Source organism: Grampus griseus (assembly GCF_964374135.1).
Source record: "Grampus griseus genome assembly, chromosome: 12".
Lineage (NCBI taxonomy): Eukaryota > Metazoa > Chordata > Mammalia > Artiodactyla > Delphinidae > Grampus > Grampus griseus.
In genome coordinates this window covers 11,176,142-11,201,020 of record NC_139006.1, presented here as the reverse complement: position 1 = coordinate 11,201,020, position 24,879 = coordinate 11,176,142, and the positions used below count along the sequence as shown (strand labels likewise).

At 44.1% G+C, this 24,879-nt stretch overlaps 1 protein-coding gene across 1 annotated transcript in view; it reads right to left on the bottom strand.

Annotated features, from left to right (window-relative positions):
* Positions 1-21,313, bottom strand: part of KSR2 (kinase suppressor of ras 2) — a gene marked incomplete at both ends in the record, with an annotated part of 397,529 nt that extends 376,216 nt beyond the window's left edge. The window contains one exon of the mRNA XM_082668163.1: positions 21,134-21,313. Coding sequence (XP_082524289.1) covers positions 21,134-21,313 — 180 coding nt within the window. The remainder of the gene's footprint in view (positions 1-21,133) is intronic.
* Positions 21,314-24,879: the final 3,566 nt, after the last annotated feature.

The window sequence follows — 24,879 nt, the reverse complement described above, 5'->3', positions numbered from 1 at the left end:
ATGATCCCGCATGCCGCAACTAAGGAGCCCGCATGCTGCAACTAAAAGATCCTGCATGCCACAACTAATGATCCCGCATGCCGCAACTAAGGAGCCCGCATGCCACAACTAAAAGATCCTGCATGCAGCAACAAAGACCTTGCATGCCGCAACTAAGACCCAGCATAGCATAAATAAATAAACAAATTAATATTTTTTAAAAAGAGGCAGGAACAACTCGTCAGTGTCCATCAACAGATGAATGGATAAATAAAATGTGGTCTATCCATACAATGGAATATTATGCAGACCTGAAAAGGAAAGAGGTGATGATACACATAACAACATGGATGAACCTGAAAGGCATTATGCTAAGTGAAATAAGTCAGACACAAAAGAACAAATATTATATGACTCTACTTATATGAGATACCTAGAATGTGCAAATTCATAGAGACCGAAAGTAGAATAGAGGTTACTAGGGACTGGAAGAGGCAGGGAAGGGGGAGTTATTGTTTAATGGTTACAGAGTTTTTCTTGGTAATGATGAAAAAGTTTTGGGTATTAGATAGTGGTGATGATTACACCATACTGTAAATGTATTTAACATCACTGAATTGTACACTTACCAATGGTTAAAATAATAAATATTATATATATTTTACCACAAGAAAAAAATTTTAATGAAATCAATAATACTGGGGTTGTTCTAAGGATTAGACTGGTGCTTCACAAACTTTTATGTGCACACAGATCACCTGATTGTATTAAAATGCAATTCAATTACTCTGAGCCAGAGCCTGAAACTCCGCGTTTTTCTAACCAGCTCCCAAGTGGCACCGATGCCACCTGTCTGTGGGCCACACTGTGGGGAGCCATGTACCTGAAGCTCAGGTGAGTGTTAGGATTCAGTATGCACCAGCACATTTTTTTTTCCCATATATATATATATTTTTTACATCTTTATTGGAGTATAATTGCTTTACAATGGTGTGTTGGTTTCTGCTTTATAACAAAGTGAATCAGTTACACATATACATATGGCACCAGCACATTTTGATCTGCCTCTGAAATTTCATAGCCCCCAAGCATGCTCTTTTTAAGAAGCTACAAGAGTCTTGCAGAGCAGAGACTTCAGCCGCTGTGTCTCCCACAGTCATCTAAAAACTTTTCTCTCACAACGGCATTTGGATAAAAACACCAAGCTTGAAAACATTTCCATGTTAAATAATCCTGAGGAGAAAGAAGCATGCATAACACACAGCATGAACCTTGGGCGGGCCCTGTCCAGACCCTGATCTTGGGCAGCCCTCAAACACTTCTGATGACCAGGAGCTCATCTGTACTCAACCCCAGCATTTGCCCAGGGTTTGCAGATGAGGAATGGACAGAAATAGTTAGAAACAGGAGCTGCAGAAAATGACTCAAAAAGGAGCACATCTCCATGGCCTGGATCCAAGTCATGCTCCTACACCCAACCCCCCTGCTAAACAGGGCATGCCTGCTTGAATTTGGGGCAAAACCTTGAGCTAAGACTGCCAAAATCATGCCCACCAAGCCTAGGAACAACAGTCCAAATCACTGTTAGTTCTCCCTCCCCATTTCTCCCCCTTCCCCCAGTTTGGAGCTCATAGCCGCCCGTATATGTCAAGTTCAAAACTGCACCTTGTTATTCTGCTTCAAGGGTTTGATCTGGTAAGCATGAAGCCCGAGCCATAAGGACAATTCAACCCCAAATTTTCCACATGGAGCTGAGAAGTTAATTTGGAAAACCAAACACAAATTATTCTGGACCAGCCAGATTAATTTCTAGAGATTTGCCATAATTGCAGCAGCTAACACTTAGTGAGCTCTTGCTATGTGCTAGACACTGAGCTAAACGTTTTGCATATATTAGCCAATCCTCATAACAACATTATGAGGTAAGTACTGTCATCTTCCTATTTGTACAGATGGGAAAACTGAGACACAGAGAAGATTAAGCCCACGGTTATGGCTCATAACTGGAAGAGCCAACACAGTTACCCAAAACTTAAACTTATCTTAAAATGAGAATTTCAAAATGTGGTATTATAGGATGGACATACATGAATTTGACATAGTCAAATTCAAGAATTCAAACTTAGCAATAAACCCATAGTCCAAAAAGAGAACAAAAAGTTCATTCATGTCCAATCTGAAAACACTAGTGATATCTACAGTTTAGAGAATGTTCCTGGTCCTCACATGAATTGCTTGTCAGGAGATAGTCATGAGCAATCAGTAAGAATAACACGTTTCCCTTGTCATGATCACCCAGCACTGTCAGGTTTAGCAAATAAAAGAATATTCAGCTAAATCTGAATGTCAGATAAACAATGATAAGTTTTATAAGTATGTCCTATACAATATTTGGGCATACTTATACCAGAAAAGTATTCATTATCTATATAAAATGCAAGTTTAACTGAGCATCCTATATGTTATCTGGCAACCCCATGATCAGCAAACACAAAACAATACAGCCAAGGCCCTGACTTGTGGGTCCAGTTTCCCAAGCGCTTTATTTTATTTATTTATTTATTTATTTATTTATTTATTTATTTATTTATTTATTTATTTATTTATTTATTTATGCTGCATGGCATGCAGGATCTTAGTTCCCTGACCAGGGACTGAACTCGCGCCCCCTGCAGTGGAAGCTCAGAGTCCTAACCACTGGACCACTAGGGAATTTCCCCCAAGTGCTTTAAAAAGTGTCTGTCCTTTGATCCTGCCAATATCCTCTGTGGCTCAGTAAAGTTATGTAATTTGCCCAAACCAGCAGCAAGAGGGTGGCGGAGCTGGGACCCATACCTTGTGTTCTAGCTCTCCATCTACTCGTTGTCCCATGAGAGATATATGGCCCACCTTGAAAGGGAGGCCAGTCATGAGAACACACTGGAAGCAAAGTGTCTTGGTCCCAGAGTAGACTCACAGAGTAAGGCTCTCAGGTAAATCCACTGATTCTGTGAACACTGAGTTAAAAAATCTCTGAAACACCCCACTATGAGCATCTCGACATTCCCAGGGTATGTTTTACCCTTTTGCTCCTTATATCCTCCTCAGAATGTCCTACATCTGCTGGAATTCTGGATTAAGGATTGGGACAACAGAATCTAGTGTTCCCTCCATCCAAGCTTTTGGTTAGAACACCCCTGCTTGGTCCATGAAGCTTGGGAAGAACTGACCTTCCGCCCTGGTTCCAGGATCGATCTCTGAGAATGCTGTGCCCTCCTGTAGAGAGGAGGAGTACAGAAATGAATCAAGCCTGACCAGTGAAAAGGATACCCCAGACATTTGTTGCAGCTCCTGGGAAATAAGGAGGCTCTTCCTCCATAGTAGCTAAAAGTGATAGAAAGACTGGATGAAAGCAACAGAGAAAGAAAGCAGAGCTGAGAGGTGGAGATAGAGGCCCTTGCCTATATTCTTTAAGTATCTGGATCCAGCCATGCTGAAGCTAATAATGACCCATAGACTTCTCAGTTACATAAGCCAAAGAGCTCCCAATTTTTGCATAAGCAATTTGAGGTACGTTTCTGTCACTTGCGACCAAAAGAGTTCGGGTTAACGCAACCAGTAAACGTCATCATTTTTTACATCAATCAACAGGAAGGGTCAAAAATATCTGGAAATCCTATTTGGTATAATTTCTAAATATATCCAAAATCCAACCACGGCTCACCAGCCTGGGGTGAGCCACCATCGTCTCTCTCCATGATAGTCTTCTAACTCATCTACCTGCTTCTACTCTTGCCCCCTACAGTCTATTAGTTAGAAGGATGCTATTAAAACTCAAGTCAGATCATGTTACTCTTCTGCTCAAAATCCTCCAGTGCACCTCACTGCACTTAGTAAAAAATCTTTACACTGGTCTAAAAGACCCTACTGATCTGGTCCCACTCTGCTGCTCTGACCTTACCCTCAACACTCCACTCCAGTCACACAAGCTTCCTCCAAGGCTTCAGGGCCTTTGCATGAGCTGTTGCCTCACTCTAAGTGCTCTTCCCCTGCCCCAGACAGATTCATGGATGGTTCCCTTGTTTCCTTTAAGTCTTTGGTCAAATGTCACCTTTTCCATGTAGGAAAGTCTTTGGTCAAATGTCACCTTTTCCATGACCTTTTCCAAATGTCACCTTTTCCTTTCCTTCATGTTTATTTATTGTATGTCTCCACCAACTAGAATGTGAGCTACCCAACATCAGGGCTCTTTGCCTGTTTTACACCCAGATGTATCCCTAGCACCTAGAACGTCGCATGGCATGTTGTATGGGCTCAACACTAGGAAATCATGAGTTGGGATAACACAGGCCCAGGAGGAAGGAAACAGGTCTGAAAAATAGAAGGGCAGCCTCTGGGAGATTAGACAAAAGCTGGAGCACAGGGGAGGGTCCAGAGACTCTTCCTCCATCAGACCCAAGGTTCAAGGTGGCATCTGGGTTCAGCCTACCCTCTGCCGTCCTGGTTCTACCTTTGCAAAGACCCTAGTTCCCATCTTAGCAGAAAACTAAGGGCGACTGGCTGTGAGGAAATGTGATTATACATGTATGACTGAATAGTAGGGGGAAGAGTCCTCCTCTTAATCTGAGTTAATGTAAGACTGCTCTCATTATCATTAATCTGATCAATGACCAGCCTCTCGGACCTGTAGCATGATACTAATGAACTTTTTATAATTCTGTGGAGACATTTTCTGCACTGCTGTTAATAATAAACCACAAAGCATGGGATTGAAAACATATTTCCATTTCACCACCTCTTTCTCTCCTGGCTTTATTTTCCCTCCCTCCAGCCCACCCTTCTCAAGACCTTGCCCATCTGTTATTATTATGGGATGGCTTGTGTTTGTTATGGAGTTAAAGAACCTGCCTCCACCTTAGGGGACGAAAAAACTCATGTTATGCTTTCAAATTGTACTTGAGAAATGGTGATCATAGAGAGTTTTATTCAATTTGGCAAATGAGACTGCCTCATTTTTCTATAATGAGGAGGAGATGAGGCAGGAAGAAGATGCAAAGGAGCCCAGTTTAGAGAAAGGAAAAAGTGCTGCCCCATCCCCTTGCCTTCAAATGGGCCTGAAGCACTCGGTACTCCAGCCATGTTGGGCTCCATCTGGTCCCTCAGAAGACCCAGGCTTCTAACTCTAGGCCTTTGCACATACTGTCCCTCTGCCTGGAACAGCCTTTCCTCAACTCAAGATAACTCCATTGTCCTTCAGGTCTTAGCTTTAATATCATATCACTAGATCCATGAGGCAGTATATTCCAGGTCCCAGTACCTAGAACAGTACCTTATGTGCTGTACATATTTATACATCTTAAGCCCCATATGGGCAAGACGTTGTTCCAGTCTCCTTTGTATGTCTAATGCATTTAACACAAAGTGGAATGAATGAATGAGTGAATGAATGTGGAAGCTAATCAACCAGGTCCCCTTTCAGGGTAGACATTGGAAATGGCTGAAGGCTTATCCTAACATCAAAGCTATGACTCTTCTTGAGTTTCCTCCCAGACACGGTGCCCAGAATGCTGTCAGGAGAATCTTCAATGGCAACACGGCTTGTTCTTTGAGTGCCTATTTATTTGCTTTAAAGGGACAAAAGTCATCAGGAGTGGGTCAAGCCAAGTCAAGATGGTAGCCTTCCATCTTGAGAGCCACCATTTAGAGTCAAGAAAAAAATAAAGAGTCTTGTAAGGTGACTCTGAAGATGGTTTTCAAGAATGTCTTAAGTAACGCCAGCAGAGCTGGGACAGACAGATGCATTCTACCATGGCTGCTTTGAGAAGTACAGCTCTCTTTTGTGTATAAATACTTTGATTTGTTGTTTAGAGAAATATCTAAGGAATTATTGGTGTGATATTAGGAGTCTGGTTATGCTTAAAACAGAGTACTTTGTATTTAACAGAAATATACATTTGAAATATTTGAGGATGAAATGTTACAATGTCTTAGGAATTGCTTCAAAATAATCCAGGGAGGATGGGGTAGGGGGAGAAGATTGGCCATAATTTGATACTTGTTGAATTTTTATGATGGGTACATAAGGGTCCATTATGCTATTCTCCCTACCTTTGTATAGGTTTGAAGTGTGCGTGTGTGTGTGTGTGTGTGTGTGTGTGTGTGTGTGTGTGTGTGATTGTCTAGTCCCAGTCATATCTCTAACTTTGCCCTCACTGGTGATTGAGAACAGCCTCCCAATAAGCAAAGATCATAAAATCAATAAGTAGTTGGTTACCCCATCTTCTCCAGACTAAACAATACAACCTCAATTTTTTCAACTTATGGATGGGTAGGATTAGAAAAAACAATTTGAAACAGCAGTGAGACATTACTTCAATAGCATTGATTATCTGTACCTTCCTTTTCCTTATCCAACATTGTTTAAACATATTAAGGGAAAGAATAGTGAGGTTCTGAATCAGATAATAATGAGTCAATGTCTGCTTTTTACTTATAGTTTTGATTTCTGAGTTCTGCTAGAAAATGGAAATTCCATGATAAAATGAGGCTTACATACGACCCATTGGCAACATTGACATCTGTAGACGTGACATATGCTCTCCAGTTCACCATGACCCTTATGTCTCCTCCCAAGTATCCTGCCCCTGGCCTATTTTTCTTCTGTGGGTTCCCTGCCTGGTCCCAGAAAACAACTGACTGTGTAATCCCTGGAAATCACACAGCCTCATCTGTAAAACTCACATCACTTTCTGATGTCACTTCACAAAAATTTCATCTTAAATTAGGCTTCCTTGTCATTGACACGATTCTAACTCTGTATTTATTTCAACTGAAAGTATGTATTTTTAAAAACCAAGCCTGCCCCAAGTTTCTTAGCTCATCACAAGTGGATTCGCTAGTAAAGTGACTTTACATATTTTTTATTAAGTCACAGATTTGCTGGAAACATTTACCTCTCACAGTTGTCATTCCTGAAGATGCAAAGCCACAAACTCTGCTCTCGTAAAGTCTGAGAGGGTTATAAACGGGTACACTCTTCCTAAAGGACCATTTGGCCATATGTGAGAAAAAGCTTTACAAGCACGCAGTAATTCTACTTCTAGGTATATTTCTTAAGGAAACAAATAAGAATGCTTTACAAAGACTTCATTTCAAAAGTAGTCACTAAGGCTGTGTTTATGAGAGCAAAAAACCAGAAATAATCTAACTCACTAAAGGGGGTTGTTTAACTCAATTATGCTACATCTTTATGCTGGAGTGTTACCAGCCATTTGAAATGCTATTTAAAAAATGGTTTTGGCAGGGAAAGACATTCATGTCTTAAGTCAAATTTTAAGAGGAAAAAGAAACAAATAAGAGGCGACTATGAAATAAATAAAATATAGTTGTTCTTAAAAGTCATATGAAAGTACATGTTTGCATGCAGAAAAACCTATAAGACTCTATAACAAGATGTTAACAATGTTGATCTGTGGGTGGTGGGATTATAAGTGTGTTCATTTTTCTTTTTGATTAAATGCATATTCTATTTTTTTCTAGAGTGAATATGCTTCGCTTTAATGGCTATAAATGTCTTTTAAATGACTATTTTATTTAATGAGTTCCATTTCTGAAGTCAGTGTGAACGATTCATCACCTGGCATGTGTAACCTGAAGAGCCAACCAAGTACCTGCAAGAGCTCCAGGGAAATGTCACAGAGACCATCACATACAACCACAAAGGGTGTGGAAGGAACTTCCAGCTCTAGAGTTCCTAACTGCATGGCAGCCTGAACCTGGGGACACGTTTCTTTAGTTTTTACCAGAAGCAAAACAGTTTCCTCCCCAAATGCCCCCATCCTCTTAACCAAACAAATGATCATGGCAGCACTATTCACAAATAGCCACAAGGTGGAAACAACCCAAATGTCCACTGACGGATGGATAAACAAAATGGGTTTATCCATATGATGGAATATTATTCAGCCATAAAAAGGAATGAATTATTGATACATGTTACACCATGGATGGACCTTGAAGACCTTATGTTAAGTGAGAGAGGCCACACATAAAAGGCCACATACTGTATGATTTCATTTATATGAAATACCCAGACTAGGAAAAACCATAGCAACAGAAAATAGATTAATGGTTGCCAGGGGATGGAGGACAGGAACACTGAAATTGACTGCTAATAGGTACAAGGTTTAGTTTTGGTTTTTTGGTTGTTGGGGGGTTTTTGTTTTGTTTTGTTTTGTTTTTGCATGTGTGGTAATGGAAATGTTCTAAAATTAGATAGGGGAAATGGTTGCACAACATTGCACATATATTAAAAAGCATTCAGTTGTATACTTCAAAAGAGTTTAAATGGTGAATTTTATGTTATGTGAATTTTACCTCAACTTTTAAAAACCTAAAAAAAGAAACGCTGGGGTGGCTATATTAATATCAAAGAAAATAGTTTTCAGAGCAAGGAAAATTACCAGGGATAAATAGTAACTTTACATAATGATGAAGGGTGAAGTCGCCAAGAAAACAACCATCCCAAATGCATATACACTTAACAAAACAGCTCAAGATACATGAAAGCAAAAAGTGATGGAACTACAAGGAGAAATGGACAACGCTCCCCTCTGTGTAATCAATAAAACTTGAGAGCAAATCAGCAAGGATATAGAGGACTTAACACTATCGATCAACTGGATCTAATTGACATTTATACAACACTGCACCCATCAAGTGCAGAATTCACATTCTTTTCAAGTATACCTGCTACATTCACCAAGAGAGAATATGGTCTAAGTGATAAAGTAAACCTTAAACATTTTAAAAGAAGTAAAATAATATAAAATATGTTCACTGACATTATTGAATTAACCTGTTAGTCAAAGATAACAGGAAATATCCCCAATACTTGGAAATTAAATGACATCAAATATCATTTAATTTGATGAATATATGCAAGGGAAATAAAAATATAATATAACAAAATTTGTGGGATGCAGTTAAAGTAATCCTTCAAGGGAAATTTACAGCAACAAATATTTGTATTAGAAAAGGAGAAAGGTCTCAAATCAACAGTCTAAGCATCCACCTCAAGAAAATAGAAAAAAGAAGAGCAAAATCAACCCAGAGCCAGCAGGAGAAAAGAAATAATAAGAAGAACAAAAATTAGTAAAAGTTAAAACAGAAAAATAGAGAAAATAAATGAAGCTAAAAATTAGTTCTCTGAAAATATGGCTAAAATTGATAAACCTCTAGCCAGACTAACACAGAATAAAGGAGAAAGAATGTACATTACCAGCATCAGGAATGAAAGAGGTGACACTACTACACACCCCACAGACACAAAAGGATAATAAGGCGATACTATGAGCAACTCTCCGTATGTAAATTGAACAATTTAGATAAAATGTACCAATTCCTTGAAAGCCACAAAGTCCTAAAATTCACCCAAGAATAAATTAAAGAAATTGAAGTTGTAGTTTAAAACCTTCTGCAAAAAAATTAAATTAAATTAAAATAAATCTCTAGTCCAGATAGTTTCACTGGGGAATTCTATCAGCATTTAAAGATGAAGTAACACCAATTCTACACAGTCTCTTCCAGAAAGCAGAAGTAGAGGAAACAATTCCAAACTCGTTTTATAAGGCCAGTATTACCCTGATACTTAAACTAAACAAAGATGGCATGAAAAAGGAAACCACAGACAATATCCCTCATGAACAGATACAGAAATCCTCAACAAAATTCTAACAAATCAAATCCAGTAACATATTAAAATAATAGTATAGCAACATATTAAAAGGATAATATTGTTTTTTGGGTTTATCACAAAGCACTGTTTCTCCAAGTCAGATAAGCATAAAACTACAAAAAGTGGCATCTAACCTTGCTCTACCTCCTACCTAATAAAAATGAAGCCCCTGGATGCCCCACTTGATGGGTTCTTTTTTATACCTGTCTATTCGCCTCATTGCTCAAGTGCATGCCACCCAACCCTGCCCAAGGCACCATCGCAGGGCCTTTGTGGATGGGCACAAAGAGACACATTCATGACTATTTCTGATGGGCATGATACTCTGGGTAGGATTGGTGCACAGACAAAGGGAAATTTATCATCGCCAGAGACCCCAGAATCCAAAATTCTATAAGAATGGAACTCAGACAGGACAAAGCAGGGAGACAGCGGCTGCAAAATTTGGGTTGGAGACTTGTCAGGAATCTGTGGACATGGCTATCTCTCGTCTCTACTTGGTAGGTTCCAGATCTAAATGCAAACTCTACTTGAGACTTTTGTCAGCCAAAGGAAGGACTGGCCTTATTCGCTCTCCTCCAAAGAGTAGAACCAAAGGATAAAAGACATCAGAGAGCAGATCCAAGCCAACAGAAAGAGGATAATTCTCACCTTTATAACTCACCCACATCAAAAGGCTGACTTAGGAAAGGACTTGAATAGACATTTCTCTAAAGGGGATATACAAATGGCCAATCAGCACATGAAAAGATGCCTACCATCATTAGTCATTAGGGAAATGTGAATCAAAACCACAATGAGATACCACTTCATACCCACTAGGATGGCTATAGTCAAAAAACCAGAAAAGAGTAGGTATTGCCAAGGATGTAGAGAAATTGGAAACCTTGTGCATTGCTGGTGGAAATATAAAATGGTGTAGCCACTGTGGAAAACAGTATGAAGGTTTCTCAAAAAATTAAGTATAGAATTACCATATGACCCAGCAATTCCACTCCTAGATACATAACCCCAAAGAATTCAAAGCAGGGAATCAAACAGGTACTTGTACAATAACGTTCATAGCAGCATTATTCGCAGTAGTCAAAAGATGAAAGCAACTCAAGTGTCTATCAACACAGGATGGATAAACAAAACATGGTCTGTCAATACAATGGAATATTATTCAGCCATAAAAAGGAATGAAACACTGATACCTGCTACAACATGGATGAACCTCAGAAACACTGTGCTACGTGAAAGGAGGCAGACACCAAAGACACATAGTGTACGATTCAGCTTACGTGAGGCAGTGCCTAGAAGAGTCAGATTCACAGAGACAGAACACAGAATAGAGGTCACCATGTGGCTGGGGGCAGGGGGAGATACTGTTTAATGGGTACAGGATTTCTATTTGGGGTGATGAAAAAGTTCTGCAGTTGGATAGTGATGATGGTTGCACAACACCGTGAAAGTCCTTAACGCCACTGAATTGCTCATTTAAAAATAGTTAAAATGGTAAATTTCATGTTATATATATTTTACCACAATAAAAAAAAAATGCAGTTCTTAAAAGGCTGCTTTGTGAAGTAGCGCTCACCCCAAATCGCAAAGCCGACTCTGGACCCGGGGCAGGAGGGGGCCTACGCAACCTCTCAGGGTCCTCTGAAGCACTTGGATATCACAGCTTCTGACTCTTCTCCTTACCGCACAAGCTTGAGACAAGTTCAGGAGTTGTAAGGCCCAACCCCATAACTGGCATTTTGTTATCCAACTTGGAGTTTATGACGAGCAAACGGTTTAAGGACTAAAGCCTGCCAGGCACTGATGGGAAGTGAGTCATCTGTGAGCAGTTCGAAGATGCACACCTGGTATGAGAATCTTGTTCGCTTATGTCACCTGCGGCCCAGCAGGTGTGCCATTATCCCATAGAAGGCCTCCATGGGCTTCGCCTTCTCACGTCTTGCTGTCTTCTCCCTGCTTCTCACACGCTGGGGGCTCAGTTAACAATGACGGAATAAATGAACTGGTACCTCCCTGGATGGCTGAAACACCCCACCCACCACCTCAGGGCTGAAGCACCCTAACCTCCCTATGACAAGCTACAGAGAGTATGATCATCAAAACCGCCAAAGCTAACAATTATTAAGCATTTGCTATGTGCCAGGGACTTTGCTCAGCTTTTTAATGCATGATTCCATTGAATCACCGTAACAACCCCATGTAAAACACTGTCCCAATTTTATAAGCAAGGAAACTGAGGCTCAGGAAGGAGAGCTCATTTGCCCAGGGTTACATAGCTAGTAGATCCTGAATTCAGACTGGGATCCAAGCAGTCTTACTGTGTAGCCCACACCCTCCCAACTACTTGGCTCTACTGCTTCGAGCGCCCACCCAAATTTCCAGGGACTCAATTATGTTATTATTTCTGAGTCTTCATCTCATTTTTTTCCTGGTCCAGGGAAATCAAAGACATCCATCTTTGGAACGCATCCACAGTTTTAATCAATGGCTGCCTAGAAACTCCAGGGGGCCCGTGCTCTCAGTCTTTATCAAGAACAAGATTTCCATTATGGCAAAACACAGAAATCACCTCGATGCTCAAGAGCAGCGCTGACCAAGTGAAATATACAGTGAGCTGCCTGTGTCATTTAAAATGTTCTAATAACCTCGGGGACAAAATAAGATACAGGTGAAATCAATTTTAACCTAGTTTATTTAACCCAATATATCTAAAATAGCATCATGTCAACAAGTTGTCAATGTAAAAGAATACCAATGAGATATTTCGCATTCTATTCTTTCTAAGAGCTTGGGATCTGGCGGGTATCTTATAATAATAGCACAGTTCAATTAGAGCTTGCCACATTTCAACTGATTAATAGTCAATGTGGCAAGTGGCTGGCATACTGGACCTCTCAGGTCTAAAATCCCTCCCTCTGGGGACTTCCCTGGCTGGTGGTCCAGTGGATAAGACTCCGCGCTCCCAATGCAAGGGGCCCGGTGTTTGATCCCTGGTCGGGGAACTAGATCCCACGTGCATGCTGCAACTAAGACCCAGCACAGCCAAAATTAAATAAATAAGACTTTTTAAAAAATAATAATAAAAAAAATAAAATGTCTCCCTCTCTTTTTCTCATCTTTCCTTGTCTCTGTAGATGCCCTACTGTGTCTCCATCAGTTCTGCATTTCTCTTCAGTCATCATCTGGCATGGTCACCAATGAGAGCACATGAGTGACAGAGTATTCCATCATTAGGATTCTCATTAATCCCACAGCTCTCACCTCTGACCACACTGCCCTTATCACCTATGCTTCCTCCTTCGCCTCTATTTGCTCTCATCTTTGCTTTCTTTTCTTCCAGGCCAGGCCACCTCTGGGGACTCCAGGGAGGAGCAGTCAACCTCTTCCTGGAAACGTGGCTGCCTGAATTTGCAGTTTGGGTCAGATCAGTGACTCTAAACCTCAGTCCACTGGCTTGTAAAACAGGAACAACTACAGTTACGGTCACTCCCCACTGGAGAGACATTCCAAGGGTCATAGAAACCCTGCCCAAGAAAATCACGCTACGCTCTGGCTTTTCTCCCACTGTTGTCCCTTTTCCCTCCCCACCCTTCAGCTTCTCCATCCTCCCTCTCAGTTGCCGTGTCCCCCTCGGCTTCCTCAGCTTCGGAACACCTTCCATTCCCCAGCTCCAGAGCAGCAAGGGGGAAGGGAGGTCCCAAAAGGTAGAGTCTGGTGAGGGGGGTGGAGAGGGGAGCCCAGAAAATGACCCGTCCTCAGGGAGACAAGGAAGAGTCCTCAGTTTCCTGCCCATTGGAAGAAGGATAAGAGCTCCCTAGTAGAACCCACCCTAAAACCCCAGAGGGGGTAGAGAACCCTTCAGAAGTAACTCTTGCCACTGACTCAGAAGTTTGAGACCACGTCCCACCCATGTCTCTATGAGAACAAGGCAGAGGCTGTGTCGCTGCAGGCTGGGTGCTGTGCATGGAAAACCATGTGCTGCTCTCACCAACGCAGGTTCCCAGGTCCTTCCCAAGTGCAAACAGGAAAGACGAGATTTGGGCCTAAGACAACTGCCTCCTTAACCCAGAGCTCTTGGTCATCAAAGCACAGGCAACCAAAAAATAAAACAAAACATAAATCCAGACTGAGGATAGGGAAAAACGGGCCCTTTCCCACACTGTGGGTGAAAGGTAATTTGGCAAAACCTATCAAAAGTCTGGAAACTTTGCATATCCTTGGATCCAGCAATATTTCACTTCTAGGAATCGAAGGCAAGGATGACTACAAGCCACAAGGATGTCTACTACAGTATTATTTATAATAATGGAACATGATAAACATACACATCTGACAGAATTAAATAAGTTAGATAAATTACGCAACAGCCATGTAACACTATGCAGCCATTAAAAATACTATTTAATAAGATGAAAAGATGTTCCTGACATGTTAAGTGAACCTCATATCTCTAGCCTTCCTCAAATCTCCAGGCTCACATACCCAACTGTCTACTTCACAAACGTAAATGTCTGAACAGGACTTCATTGTCAAGCCCAACCTAATCCACCCCCGGTCTTCACACTTCAGATAATGACACCGCCACTCACTTAGTTCTTCTGCCAAACACGTAGGAATAATCCTCGGTTCTTTATTTTCCTTCACCCCCGACATCCGATTCACACGCACCTCCCATGCACGTGACCGTCTGCGACCGGCCACTTGCTCCATCTCCCCACCATCACTCGCGTCAAAAGCAGTCATTCCGGGCTTCCCTGGTGGCGCAGTGGTTGAGAGTCCGCCTGCAGGGGACACGGGTTCGTGCCCTGGTCCGGGAAGATCCCACATGCCGCAGAGTGGCTGGGCCCATGAGCCATGGCCGCTGAGCCTGCGCGTCTGGAGCCTGTGCTCCGCAACGGGAGAGGCCGCAGCAGTGAGAGGCCCGCGTATCGCAAAAAAATAAAAATAAAAGCAGTCATTCCCGGCTTTGACTCCCATACTAACCTCCCAATTTGTCTTCGTGCTCCCATTCTTCTCCCCTATAGTCTACTTTCTACTGCAGCAATCAAAAGGAGCTTTTAAATAAGTCAGTCCCCCACCCTTTGCATAGTTAGAACAAAGTGCGACTATCTCAGCCAAGCCGTCTATGACTGGGGCCCTGCATCTGCCTCCCACTTGCGCCCCTCACCCCTTCCCCGCTCACCCTGCGCCAAACACAGTGGTCTCCTTGCTGTTCTCAAAACATGTAGAACGCAGTCCCACCCAAGAACTTTACACCTGCTGTTCCCTCTGACTTGTGCATTCCCCAGATAGTTCATGGCTTGCTTCCTCAGGTCAGTAAAACCTCCCCAAGGGGGCCTTTGCTGATCATCCCACGCCCCTTCCTCTCTTTCTCATGCTCTTTTGGCGTTATTCTGGATTTTTTCCATAGCTGTGATTCAGTTATATTAGATTGTTCACTGGCCCCCAATGAACCACACCTGCTGGAATCCATACCCTTGGATACTAAGTCCCACATTGACGATGGGCTCAACCACATAATTTGCTTTGGCCAGTGGGACATTAGCAAAAGTTACAGAAGCAGAGGCTTAAGACAGGCTATGAATTGGAGCTTGCCTTCTTGGAACACTGCTGCTGCCACCATGTAAGAAATCTGGACACTGTAAATAAACTGTAGTTCAGTGAAAGAAAGAAAGAGACAGGAGAGAGAGAGAGAGAGAAAGAGGGAGAGAGAGTGAAAGAAAGAGGGAGAGAGAGTGAAAGAAAGAAAGAGGGAGAGAGAGAGAGAAAGAAAGAGGGAGAGAGAGAGAGAAAGAAAGAGGGAGAGAGAGAGAGAAAGAAAGAGGGAGAGAGAGAGTGAAAGAAAGAGGGAGAGAGAGAAAGAAAGAGGGAGAGAGAGAGTGAAAGAAAGAGGGAGAGAGAGAGAGAAAGAAAGAGGGAGAGAGAGAGTGAAAGAAAGAGGGAGAGAGAGAGAGAAAGAGAAAGAAAGAAAGAAAGGATGGGAGGGAGGGAGGAAGAAAGAGAGAGAAAGGAAGGAAGGAAGGGAGGGAGGGAAGGAGGGAGGGAGGGAGAGAGGAAGGAAGGAAGGGAGAAAAGAAAAGAAAAGAAAGAAAGAAAGAAAGAAAGAAAAAGAAAGAAAAAAGAGGGGAGGGAGGGAGGAAGAAAGAGAGAGAAAGGAAGGAAGGAAGGGAGGGAGGGAGGGAGAAAGAGAGGAAGGAAGGAGGGAGGCAAGGAGGGAGGGAGGGAGAGAGGAAGGAAGGAAGGGAGAAAAGAAAAGAAAGAAAAAGAAAGAAAGAAAGAAAGAGAAAGAAAGAAAGAAAAAAGAAAGAAAGAAAAGAGGGGAGGGAGGGAGGGAGGAAGAAAGAGAGAGAGAGAAAGGAAGGAAGGAAGGGAGGGAGGGAGGGAGAAAGAGAGGAAGGAAGGAAGGAAGAAAGAAAGAAAGAAATCTGGGCTGTCCTGCTGGAGAGGCTATGTGGAAGAGAACTGAGGTGCCTGAACCAATCACTAGCCGACCACCAGCCACATGAATAGGGCCATCTTGGACCATTCAGCCTCAGCGGGGCTGCCGGATGACCAGAACTACTGGTCTGCAAGACGAGCCAAAGAACTGCCCAGCCAATCCCAACCCACAGCATCACTGAAAATAATGCGTTATTGTCTGAGGTCCAGTTTCCCAAACTTAAATTAAGTCTAGGTATGGTCTCTCAAACCATAATCAGTCATTGCGATGGAACAGATAAAGAACAAATAATAGATATGTGACGGCTAGAACACCCTCGCTGTATAGGAGATTCTGTTACTTAGCCATCCCCCAACCCAATCCCTGATATTTACCTCCACTTGTAACTTAACCGAAATAGAACCCAACTCAGTACCAGCTGCACGTGGCCAGTGCCCACCAGCCCTAGTGCCACTCACTCACCTTTCAGATGGCCTCTGTGCCTCCAGGTTCATTTCTCACCCTATAAATCAGGGATCAGCAAACTACAGCCCACGGGCCAAGTCTGACCCACCACCTGTTTTTTTAAGGCCCGAAACCAAAGAATAGTTTTTACATTTTTAAATGTAAAAAACAAATTAGAAGGAAAATACTATTTCGTGACATGTGAAAATTATATCAAATTCAGATTTCAGGGACCCTAAATGAAGTTTTATTAGAAAACATTTATTTCTGGGTTGTCCGTGGCTGCTTCAGGCTACAACAGCAGAGCTGAGTGGTTGTGATGGAAACCACACGGCCTACAAAGCCTCAACGATTTACTATCTGCCCCGTTACAGAAAAGGTTTGCTGGTCCCTGCTGCAGGCTGCCATCAGACTAACCTTGAAACAACTTTTTAATTGTACTCACTCCAAAACCTTTGAAGATTTCTATCTCCCCTCTCAAAGGGATGAAACTTTGTTTGTCTGACTTCCTGATCCTAAGTTACACCCCAGGAGTTTGTAACCTGAATTCGTTTCCTATGACACTCTACCAGGTACTCTCCATTCTGGGCCAGCCGGTCTGTAAGCTGCCCCTTGAAGGCAGGAGAATGCCTCCATCCGGTTTGTTGCTCTGGCCCAGAGAGCTCCCCCAACACGCTGCAATTTAAACCCTCCCCATACCTCACTCCACTCAGGGTCCCCAGCTCCCCAGTCAAGGATGCTTCCCTAACCACTTCATCACATGTTTCCCTGGGTGCATTCTATGGAACATCAAGTCCCAGAGACATCTCTGGAAAAAGGAAACACCGCAGACGCTACCCTCTCTTGGAGTCACAATGTACAAATACAGCACATTAAAGGCTCTGAGAAGTCCTGCAGTCAAGATACCTATCTCTTTTGCTTACCTCAACCTTTCCCAAATGTGTTAACCATGGGATTTATTTTGCCTTCAGAATACTTGCTGACCACCAGCATCTAGTACAGTGCCAGGATTTCAGTATTTGTTGAAAGAGTGATAATGCTAGGGTTCCACAGAACATACTTTGGAAATGCTGCTTAAGCTCCTTCTTCTCTCCCTCCAGTCTGAGCTGTTCCCTTCCGTGTCATCTACTCTACACCATGTAATGCTAATCATCACCATCAAAGAAGCTATCATTTATTTAGCACCTGCAGGCACTGGGCTACAGATAGCATTAGACCCTTGAAAATCTCACCTCTTTTCATCCTTACCACCACCTCTGAGGTAAGTAATGTTATTCCTTCACTGCCATTTTGCCAAAAATGAAACCACGGGTCAGAAAATTTAAATCACTAGGCCAAGATAAAGTAAGTAGGAAAGCTAGAATGCCAAACTACATCGGTCTAACTCCAAAACTCATGACCTTTCTTCTCTGCCAAAGTACCTCCTGGTAACATACTGTGGCCAGCGTTGCTGGCTGTGCACCCAATGTCCCTTCATGCCTTCTTCCATGCTAGCACAACCCTGATTTTGTAAGGAGTAGCAACAGGTCAAACCAGGAAACGGACTGCAACTATCTAAACCAGTCACGGTGGTATCCCCACTGCCTTGCAGCTCGGACAAGTGATCTGACCCAGTTCTGGCAAAGAAGACATAATGAAACATCACCTTAGGGGTAGGAAGGCAGAGGTGTCCTGCGGAAACCAAACAGAGATATGAAGGCTTTATTCCTCCCTATTCACCTGGTCCCCCTCTTCCATACCTTGAACCTGGGTGTGATGGTTAAAGCTTCAGGGGCCATCTTGTGGCCATAAGGAAGAGGCCATGAGAATTCGCAAAGACATCAGCCCCAATGTTATTAACTCACTGAGCCAACTCAAGCAGCTACAGACCTCCAGACTTCTTGCTACATGAGAAAAATAAACCATTAATTGCTTAACCACGCTGGGTAGATTTTCCATTTCACGCAGCTGAACACATTCCTAACGGACCCACATGCTGTCTCCCATATTACTGTTTGGACTTTATCATCATCTCACATACACATTATTAGCCTTGTCTCCCTCACCATGAAAGTACGCTTCTTGGAGACTAAGTCCATGTCAGATGTTTTTTGTTTCCACAGGGGTTATAGGCAAGGTTTCCAGGGATGGTCTGTTCAATTTACTACTTTCTTTAGGGTTTGTGAGCAGGGAGATGTCATCATCAAATAGCTGAAATATGGCCTCTATCTCCTATTAGATTAGTCTTTCTCAAAGTGTCAATATGAAAACATGCATCAGAAACACCTGGACTGTTTGCTAAATGCAGATCCCTAGGCCCCCTCCAATCCCAACGGAATTAGAATCTCTGGGATTAGAGGCTGAGAATCTGCATTTTTAATAAGCTCCCTCAGGTGGTTCCGATATATGAAGTTTGACAACTGCTGGGGTTTAAAAACAACAACAACTGTGGATCCAAAACCTATGAGAGCTTTGGCAGCACTCGTCTGGACCCTAAGGCATGAGCCCCTCCCCAGAGGCCCCACCCTAGCCCTAGAGGCCTAGGAAGCCTCAACTGGCATAACTGCTCAAGATCCTTTCTTGGGCAATATGGATAAAGTCGTGGGCACACTCTGTGGCATACTGGGATTAGGAAACTAACAACAGATGCATTCCCAGTAACTGTCACTTCCCACCATACCAGTGCCCACATCCCCCAGTTTAAAAAGAAAACCACTATGCAGAAAAGAAGCAATGGAATCCATGGCCCACTACAACGATCACCATGATCCAGGGAGCTCTCAGAGGATGGAGCATGCTGGAAAGAGGAAAAGAAAACTGGAGAAACTTACAGAGTAATACACAAACTAGCATTTGGGACTCCTGACTCAGAGGAACAGAAGAGACCTCCGGTGGCCCTTTTGGGTTATTTATTTACAACATGCAATTCTGAACAGAATCTTCTCTTGGGCACTGCTCAGACAGAGACAGAAGGCTGGGCCAGGGCATCCCACACTTTTTCTTCCATCAGCGGAGTCCTAGCCTACACGGTTCTCCAAAGCTCCGAGAAAGAAAATACCTGTGTGCCTCCCCATAGAATTCCCACGCCTTTGCTACCCCTTGATACTTACGTTATTTCATTTCTGACGATCATTTTCCCAGATGACAGGTGCACACAGAGATGCATTCTAGGGGAGCAAATAGCATACTCAACACACACACACACACACACACACACACACACACACACTAACTCCACTTTCAAACTGGTGACCTTCCTGCCTGCTGACATGCAGCCAAATTTAAAACCACGGAGGAAAAAGGAAGACTTGAAAGTGAACCAGAGATAGATGCTCATCCAGGCTAGAATGGGGGCACAAGGGCTAAAAGATTCAGTAGGGATTAAAGAGTTCAGGCCTTGGAAACACACGGGCTGGAAACTAGTGGCCATCCCAGCTCTGCACACGCCCGCGCCACCACAGGGAGAACCACCTTCCTTTCCTCCCAGCCCCATGGCCACCACCCTCAGCAGGTGCCAGCTAATGGGAGTTCCCAAATTTAATCAAGCCGTGCGTAGCACGGGGCCGGTTGGAGGGAGGGATGTGAGTCGAACCCTAGAGATGTTTCGAACAACGTGGATGCTCAGTGATTACGTGGACGCCAGGCATTTTCTAAAGCTCTTGAAACCTTCTTCCTTTGACCAGATGGCCTTCGGAAGAAATAATTTCTGCCATCTTCTTTCTGAGTAACTTTGCATCCACCCCCCCATCCCCCCCACGAAATTGCTTCAAACTCCCCCTCAAGTTCTGTTGGAGAGAATGTTACAACACGCCAAAGATAAAACTGCTGACCCCTTTTTGCACGGTCCTACCGAGATTCAGAGTATTTTCCCACACCACCTGTGTGTGCTGATCCAGGGTTGTTTTTGTTTTTTGTTTGTTTGTGTTTTAACACGTTACAGGCCTGCAACAGCTCCCTGCATCAAAATGATTTGACTGGAAATGGGTAGCTCAATGGGGAATTCTTTTTCATGCATCTTGCCTCCTGACATGTACATTACTGAAAACAAACAAGCAAACAAACAAACCAAATCCAAGGAGCAAAAGGGGGGCTGGGAAGGAGGCCGAAAAAGAAGAGGTCTATCTTTACAGGCAGCCCCATTCTGCGAGCAAAAAGCACCTTTTGACCACCTGCAGAATGCGCAAGGTCACGTGGGTTCTCTGCAGCGCCTTAATGTCTTACCCAGCACACAAGCAAGCCCCCGTGGCATATAAACAAATTCACAAGCGGAAAAAAGGGAGAACTCACTCCTCAAAGAGGAAGCGAATGATAACCACAGCCGCAAGAATAATAATAAAGAATAACAGTTACTACTACTCCTCCCACCACCCAGCCAGGCGCCGACGACAGCAGTACAGTAAAGGGACACCCAGTGCAGGCTTTGCAAGATAAATCACAGGAGACCAAATCGTGCCCACCTTGCTACCCTCCCACCCGCCCACCCCACCCCCAACAAACAGAATCAAGGGAAAGGGGATGGTGGGGGGAAGGGGGAGGGAAGGAAGGATGGCTTTCTTTCCATAGGCAACACCTACCTCCAGGGTCCGGATTTCTTTTTGTGTGAGGTCGTTGGAAGTAGCACATTTGGTCCTAAGCCCTTCCAGGTTGGAGATGCTCAGGTCTATCATGTTTTGGACCAACTCGCACTGCTGTAAGGCTTTTTGCAAACTCAGAGGCTGCTGCTCCTCGCTTTTCGTCATGTTTTCCTCATCCATCGCTTGCTCTGCAAGCCCCCTTCCCCTCCTCCTCCTCCCGGAGAGAAAAAAGGGGGGTGTGGGGGGAGCAGAGGTAGTCTGCCCCCTACGCCTCTCCAACCACTGCGACTTCTCAACAATGTCTCATGAAGAAGAAACCCAACATCTCACACAGGGTTGAGGGGGTGGGGGTGGGAGGAGGGGACAAGAGCCACAATTTATTATTTTATTTTGGGGTATCAAGCAGACTTCATTAGAACGTCTCCTCTCTCTGAGTCTCTGGTCCCTGAAAAGGAGAGATGCTGTTTCTCAGAAGCAAACCAGGTGATGTGATGCTGTCTGTACACTTAGGGAGGAGGAGGAGGAAAAAGAGGAGGGGGAGGGAGAGGAGGAGGGAGAGAAGGAAAACAGCGCTCACTCTTTACACACCGGCTCCGTGAAGGACAAAATTATATATTTTTGGCTGGCTGGCTTTTATGTCAAAAAAAATCTGGTTTGCCCCCCTCCCAGTTGCAGTGACACGGCATTGTCCACCGTTTGTGGTGCTTTAGCGCGTTCTCAAGATGCTGTCTGCATTGCTCCCGCGGCTGCGGCGGCGACTGCGGCTGGTTGCTGGCTCGTCGTCGCGCTGCTGCTGCTGCCGCCGCCGGGCTCCGGGGGTGACGGCTGCTGCATTCGCTCCTGCCTCGCTCCACTCCGACATCTTGCCTGTCAATCAAGGGGGGTGGGGGGGCAAGGGAGCGCCGGCGAGGGATGGAGAGCAAGGGACCTGCAGCGGAGCGGGTTGGTGGAGAGGCTCGGTGCGCGCATCCGCCCCCGCCGGGCCCCGGCCCCGGCTCCGGCTCGCCAGGGACCCGCCGAAGGAGGCGGAGGAGGAGCGCGCAGGCTCGCGCACCTGGCCGGGAAAAGGGACGACTCCCGGCGGCTGCAGGGGGAGCGGGGGGCGGGATTTCTAGGCGATGCGGAGCTCGCGTGGCAAAGTGAAATTACTACCGGGCGGGCGTGCGAGCGAGCAGTCGGCGGGCGGGGGCGCGGGGGAAGCGCGCACGGCGGGCCGAGGCTGCTCCCGGGGGCGGTGGAGATGGCAGGGACTGTGCTACAGCGCGGAGGCTGGGCCGAGGGGGCGGGGAGAGGGATTTGGTGGCCGGGTGGGGGTGGGGGCCACTACTACGGCACCGCTCTCGCGAGACGAGGACGGAGCGCGGCTCAGCAGGTGCACTCCCGCAGGGAGCAGGTGTGCGTCCAACTTTAAACCCCGTAGTGCATGCTGGAGAAACGTCAGCGTGAACCTGGGCACGTCCTCTCTGGCTTTCTAGCTCTGTGTGTGTATGTGTGTGTATCTGTGTGTGTGTGTGTGAGTGTGTGTGTGTGTGTGTGTGTGTGTGTGTGTGCGCGCGCGCGCCCGGGTGCGCGCGCTTCTGCCTTTTTGCTTGTCGTCTCTTGATACTGGGGGAAAATGAAACAAACCTGGTGATCTCCCATGAGCTGTAGGAAGCTGCCTCCCAGAACTGTCACCCCGGCCTGCAATTGCCCTGAGGGGTGGCTTTACATTTGGAGAGTGAAAGGGGCTTTGCTTCAATCCGATTGTTACCATGTCCTACATGTCCTGCATGGTCTGATCCCCGTCTACCTAACCCCCCTTATATCAGCAAATTACGGTCCCAGAGTTAAGAATGGATTTTACGCTACAAACAACTGCTGGAGAAGGTGTGGGGAAAGGGAGCCTCCTGCACTGTTGGTGGGCATGTAAACTGGTGCAGCTGCTGTGGAGAACAGCATGGAGGTTGCGGAAAGATCTAAAAATAGAGCTACCATATGATCCAGCAATCCCACTCCTGGGCATATATCCGGAGAAAAACATAATTCGAAAAGACACATGCACCCCAATGTTCACTGCAGCACTGTTTACAATAGCCAGACATGGAAGCAACCTAAATGCCCATCACCTGAGGAATGGATAAAGAAGATGTGGTACATGTATACAATGGAATATTACTCAGCCATGAAAAAGGAAATAGTGACATTTGCAGCAACATGGATGGACCTAGAGATTGTCATACTGAGTGAAGGAAGTCAGACAAAGACAAAGATCATATGATATCACTTACATGTGGAATCTAAAAAAATGGTACAAATGAACTTATTTACGAAACAGAAATAGAGTCACAGGTGTAGAAAACAAACTTATGGTTACCAAAGGGGAAAGGGAGGGGAGAGAAAAATTGGAAGATTTTAGTTGACATATACACACTACTATATGTAAAACAGATAACTAATAAAGACCTACTGTATAGCACGGGGAACTCTACTCAATATTCTGAAATGACCTATATGGGAAAAGAATCTAAAAAAGTGCATATATGTATATGTATAACTGATTCACTTTGCCGTACAGTAGAAACTAACACAACATTGTAAATCAACTATACTCCAATAAAAATTAAAAAAAAGAAAAGAATGGATTTTACGTTTTTAAATGGTTGGGGGGAAAATCAAAAGGATATTTTGTGACGTGAAAATTAACAAGGAATTCTAATTTCAGTGTTCATAAATAAAGTTTTATTGGGACACTACCACCCATTTATTTATTATGTGTCTGTACCTTTGCATTATAGCAGCAGAATTTAGTTGCAGCAGACACTGTATGACTTGGAACAGCTAAAATATTTACTATCTAGCCCTTTAGAGAAAAGTTTGTTATCCCCAGGTTAAGTCGCCAAACACAGTCTTGCCTCAGAGGTCTATGTACTCTATGTCCCCTCTGCCCAGGTCAAATTTCCCCCTAATCCTCTCCTGTTTGGCTCCTGTCACTTACTGTCAACTCAAATAGGCTTCATCTCCCTGACCATCTTAACTAATAGTACTTGCAACACACATTGCCCAAAGGATGTATTTAGGATAATTAGCAAAAGGCACCTCTTTAACAGAGCTCCATTCCAGGGATTGGGCTTATGGGGCAGAGTAGACTCAAGAGTTCAGAGTACAATATGTATTCCTTAAAGGAAGCCACTTAAGAAGCAGAGAGAATGACAACCCATGGTGGCAAACTTTTTCTCAGACTGTGGGTTGTAGGGTTTTATGGCTTGTATAGAGCTGAACCAGCATTTTCAAAATCCCCCTGTCGATGAGGAGCCCAAGTGTCTTCTCTATGCTCTCAATCTTTTGGACTATGAAGTTTATAGATTCCAATTCTCTGGTAAAATTCTCTTTTCATCCATTTTCTCCATCTTCTGCTTTGTTTTTCTTGAACATATTAATTATGGTTATTTTAAAGCCCCTGTCTAATTCCAATGCCTTGGTCACCTGTGGGGTCTATTTCTACTGACTACTTTTCTCTTTGTTTTCAGTGATTTGGTCCTGTCTCTTGGCAGGCCTCGTAATTTTTGTGGAATGCCATACAATGTCTGTGCATGAAAAAAATATCTAGAGTCTCCAGGTGATGTTATCTAACTCTGGAGGGGGTTCACCCTTTCTCTGCAAGACAGATGACATGAGGCCTGACCATCTTAATCCAATCAGAGGCTGAGCTGGATGGAGGCTGGGTTGCAGTTTTGATAAGACACCATTTAACTCTGGCCTTCACTTCT